The 4,980-nt window shown below is 47.7% G+C and overlaps 2 protein-coding genes across 2 annotated transcripts in view; one reads left to right on the top strand and one right to left on the bottom strand.

Annotated features, from left to right (window-relative positions):
- Positions 1-155, bottom strand: part of ETH_00013440 (glucose inhibited division protein A, putative) — a gene marked incomplete at both ends in the record, with an annotated part of 2,611 nt that extends 2,456 nt beyond the window's left edge. The window contains one exon of the mRNA XM_013378679.1: positions 1-155. This exon is cut by the window's left edge and continues 1,337 nt beyond it. Within this exon, the coding sequence (XP_013234133.1) occupies positions 1-155 (155 nt within the window).
- Positions 156-3,709: 3,554 nt separating this feature from the next.
- On the top strand, positions 3,710-4,469 carry ETH_00013445 (cytochrome c, putative; the record flags this gene model as incomplete). Its single annotated transcript, XM_013378680.1, has 2 exons — positions 3,710-3,812; positions 4,225-4,469. The coding sequence occupies 2 exons, from the start codon at positions 3,710-3,712 to the stop codon at positions 4,467-4,469; spliced, it is 348 nt and encodes a 115-aa protein (XP_013234134.1).
- Between the last annotated feature and the right edge of the window lie 511 nt (positions 4,470-4,980).

The following is a 4,980-nucleotide window of genomic DNA, read 5'->3' on the forward strand; positions in this document are numbered from 1 at the left end:
CTGCGGCTGCTGGCGCTGCTGCAGCACCGGCTTCTATAGCCAGTGGAGGCCTGTCTTGCGGCTGCTTCCACCACACAATGGGAGGAAGGAGTATCCAGGGCAAGCAGCCCCAGCAGCAGCAGCAGCAGCAAACGCTGCTGTCGCTTTTGCTGCATTTGTCCATGGCTTCTTCTGCTCCTTCGTAGCAGCTATCCATCGCCGTGTCACTGTCGATGCTGCTCACAAGTACGGCATGCTCATGTCTTCGTCCCTTTTCTTCATTAAAGTTTCCTTTTAATTTATTTTGCGATTTATTTATTAATTCGTGACAAAACAAAACTGCAAGTCCGCAGAGATCTGCGACGTTCTTCCTTCGTTCAGCTGCGGGTCCCCGGGGGGCCCCTCCTCAAGGGCTTTGGGGGCTCTCAAGAGGCATTTCTGCACTGAATTCGCATAAGCTTCTTTGGTGTTGACTTTAAAAAATTACGAGCTTTGGATTTAATGCGTGATGAGTGTTGCAGCGCCGAGGTAACTGCTGCTCCTCTCCGCGAAAGGGTGCTGTGCAGCAGCAGCTTGGTCTTTGTTTTGGTGCTGCTTGAGATGCAGCGATCCGACTTCCTTAAGCCACATAATATCCTTTTGGACTCCTATTTGCAACTTCCATGGGGCCGGAGGCTTGGGAATTTGTTTTGGTGACGGAGAGTGGTGGATCTAGCAGCTGAAACCCTTGGACTATTCCCAAACGCATCTACAGTGCACAATTGCTGCTGGAGAGGAAGCTCTTGAATTAGTATTTATGTCTATGGGGTCCCCTGCCCTGCAATTATCAAAGACAAAACCCCTTAATCGCTGAAGAACACTTCACGGGGTTCTGGGGAGTGGCGCTAGAGCTGCTGCAGCAGCGAAATTCAAAACGTGCTGCGAGGGGGAGTTAACTGCCTAAGTGAAAAGTTGTTCAATAAGTGTATTAATGGTGCAAAAAGTCCAATTCTCTGGTGTTTATGCTTACCGCCACCCTCGGGTTGTATTCTGGTTCCCGTGGAGACAATTCTTTTCGTGTCTTTCCATTTAAAACTAGACTTTTCCTTGTCTGAGTTCTCAACTTTCTCTTCGGGCTATTCCATAAGTGTTACAGCGGCCCAAGAAGGCACGTACCAGTCTTCAGCGTCCTTCGCAAAGTGCATTTCCTTGTTTGGTGGGATGCAAAAGCTGTAAGGAGTGCTTACTTGAAAATAAAATTCTGAAACCAATCTTCAGGAAGCTGCAAAGCTGCTGAATGCTCTTGCTGCCCTGCAGTGGCTTTCAACTATCCTTCTGCTGTGATCTGCCGGAAAAGTGTTGGCGTATTCTTAAACTACAGTCATTTTTTGACAAATTATCTCTAGTTTCGTCCAAACGCTGAGTACTTTGGTGCGCAAAGCTTCTTGAAGCCTCTAGCCATGCGCTTTATATCCCGCGAAGCTGAAAGGTCCAGTGAGTTTGGTGTGATGTTCCTAATTGTGGCACCATGCAGTTCAACTGCTTCGTTTTGAGTCTTTCGATTTGAATGCTTTCTTGAATTGCTAAGCTGCGCCAGCCAATGGCAAAGTCTATGAACTTGGGGTTCCGGTAAACAAAGAAACCGCTACAAATCTAAATTCAAAAGATATCTCGGCGCCTAATGACTGCGATTCAATGGATCTGCATCCACTCTTTTGCGACAAAGATACGGATCGAAGGTCCAATCTCCCCTCAGCAATCGATGATAGCCCAAAGTGTACGAACTTACAGTTCTACGCGATGTTGAACATGTGAGTGCAAGCGGGGCCAGGAATGAGCAGCCCAGTCTTTGTTTTCCCCATCTACTGCGTTTACAGTAAGGAGCTATGTACTTATTTGCCCCCTCATTTCAAAAGAAAAGTCAATTTTTCTCAGTGGCTCTCCGGCACTGTCCCCGGAAGTTTGCCGTTTCTTCAAGTTTTCTTTTGTTCAAGACCACTTACAGTTGAGGATAGCAGTAACTATGGGTTTAATTCGCCAAATTCTAGCCACTGCACCAGACTTTGAAGTCAGAGCGACAAAGAACGATGAAGAGTTCTGAGTGTGAACAGTACTGAAAATTCCCACGATTTGCTATACAAAGATGAATAGCTCAAGGGTCGAACTGGAAAGTGGCCTGCTAAGCCTCAGGGGTTGGAAACGGGCCGCGTATTGAAGTGTTTCCTGTGCTTTTCATATTAACAGGACCATTGAAAAGTTCCCCTTTACCGCAGTTCGCAGCTGGGGTTAGCTCAGACAATCAATGACGGCTTGTTGCGGGTTTTAAGTTACTCCTGTTTGATAGAAGGAAACACAGAAAACTACCAACAGCTCCGTCCAACATTCCACGCAAAATGTTCACCTCAGCGATCCACTGTTCATTAGTGTTCATCTGGCTACCTGCTGTGCCACATTTGCCTGGTTTTGCAGCCGGGTGGCCTCTTCCCAGACGCAGTCTATGTTGTTCCTTATTGTTTACCTTCCGTTTTTCTATAGGGTGGTTCACAGAGCTGCATATGAGTGCCCTTTGTGTAGATCTGATGTGGGTTCTTCGGGTGCTCCGTGACCCCTCTGGGGTACATTTACCAACGAAGTCCCCAACGGTGTATCAGCATGAAAAAATGTTCACCAATGTGGAGAATACGCCACCTGAGACTATCTCAGAACAATCCTGACGCACAGTATACCAGTTTCCAGCTGCAAGCCTAACCAGATACTTATTTCTGGCCACCTAAAAGCTTTCAACACCACACAAACCAGTACACACATCTATAAAAGGCGAGTACTAGACTTCATACAACAGATATACTTTAAGAAGGCCATAATCCAAATGTCTTTCCGCAGCAACGGAACCCTTTGCGTCCAGTGCAAGGTGTCGCCGCCAGGTATGGGGACGTGTCCAGCGAGCCTAGCCACCCGTAGAGTCCTGCCCTTCTGTATACTCTACAACAAACTCGAACTTTTAATGCTTTTGATTTATTCTATACAGCAGCCCATGGCCATTTAAGTGCTGCACTACTGTGCGAGGCCCTACAAGCCCAGCCAAGTCTGCCTTTCGGCGGGATTTACAAGCGCCGGAGGAAAATGAAACAAATCCCACGCAGTGAAATAATGGGATAAATTGCATGCGATCAGCTGCTTCATTTAGGATGTAAAGATTCCACGCAGTGGATAAACCTGAAAAGTGCAGCGCCCCCCGTACGCCTTCCCCAGTCCGCTTTCCGTTCTTGAACAACGTTGAAACAAATTCGTTCCCGTTGCTATGTACAGAAACTCATTAAATGGCACAAGTTCAAGTTTTGGAGCTGTTTTCTAGTCGGGCTGCCATTCAGTGTTCAGTGTGGCGGTACAGAAATGTGTTCCGCTCAGGGGATTGCCGCCCCTCCTGGGTCGCTGCTTTGTCCCTTCTTGGCCCCTACTGTCCGTCAAATATTTGCAATTGATTTTCCTAGTCAATATTGACAGTTTACAGCTTTATTCTCAGGGTTTACTGTTTACTCTTCGCGGCAATGACGGCAAATAAGCCACAGTGGCAGTATGTAAAGCCACAGCGATATCTAGCATGCATGCAGGGTGTCTGTCAATGTACCTTGTACCTTCGCGCGGGAACATCCACGAAGTGAGGTGAAAGAAATGATGAGCTAAACTTGTTGCCCGAGTTCAATTAAAGTGAAGTCTGGTCATTGTTGTAGTACTCAAGCTGCACGTGATAATGTCCCGAGCTGAGCCCGACGTCACAGTGCCTGCGGGCGACCCCAAAGCTGGAGCAAAGGTTTTCAAGGCCAAGTGCGCCCAATGCCACACAGTCAACAAAGGTGAGGGATTTAAATGCATATTCAAGGTAATTTGAGCGCCTCATATGTGGAAGGGCAGCTACGAAGAAGTCACAGAGGCTCCCCATATACGTTACGAATAGGCAAGAAACCTGAGAGCGTGCCTTATCACCCCACAGTAGCTTCTTTTCCCTAAATGGAAAGCAGACTTAATTTTCTTCTGATTGACTTAAGACCCGATTTCCTTGCTGCTCATAGGGCAGGGAGCGGGAGGAGGCGCGTTCTCTCGCGGTTGTGGAGCCTGCGGATTTTTTATATGAATGGCTCTCAGACTTTTGCCTCTTAGTCGCTGCTTTGGGCTTGCGCTGCTACATGATATCGCTCCACTGTTGCGCTTCTGCCTACTTGAATTACTTGTGTTTCTTAAGCTGCGCGTTTACTTCTTTTTATGCAGGCGGCGCTGCCAAGCAGGGCCCCAACTTGTACGGGTTTCTAGGCCGCGCTTCCGGAAGCGCCGATTTCCCGTACAGTGAAGCAAACAAGAACAGCGGTATTGTATGGTCAGAGAAGCACCTGTGGGAGTACTTGGTGAATCCCAAGGCATATATTCCGGGGACGAAGATGGTGTTTGCGGGCATTAAGAAAGAAACGGAAAGAGCGAACTTGATCGCCTATCTTGTAGAAGCAACCAAACCCTAGGCGAAGTGAGACGGCTGCGCTTTGTCTCAGTTTCTCACAGATCAAAACCGGAATTCCAATGGCACCGTCTCCAGGCCACACGTGACAGGAGCAGGCAAACACTGCTGATCACAAACTGATCGCTCTTTGGTTTCGTGGAAAGAAACAGAAGAGGAACAGTGATAGTCCAAAGGTGCATTTTGCTGCAAAGCCCTCGCGCGCTTTTGATAATGCATACGCGTCTCGTTCTGGGGCCAATCTTTTATTTTTTATTTAGACCAATCTGTCTTATAACGTGTACATGGGCATATTTTGTTCGAGTCTGTTGAATTAGAACACTGTAAACTTTGTCATTACTCAAAGACAGGTAGCAAAGCGTGCTGCACAGTAGGTGGGCAGGATCTGCAGAAATGTCTGCCACCCCTGTTCAGCCTTTGAAGTGGAAAGACGGGGAACAGACTCTAGCTTTTTCGCGTACTTAGTGTTGCTTAATTCTGCTGAGCGTCTCCGCCATAGGCACCACTTTTCCTAA

This window comes from Eimeria tenella, genomic scaffold (genome assembly GCF_000499545.2).
Source record: "Eimeria tenella Houghton genomic scaffold, Eth_scaff94, whole genome shotgun sequence".
NCBI classification, from domain to species: domain Eukaryota; phylum Apicomplexa; class Conoidasida; order Eucoccidiorida; family Eimeriidae; genus Eimeria; species Eimeria tenella.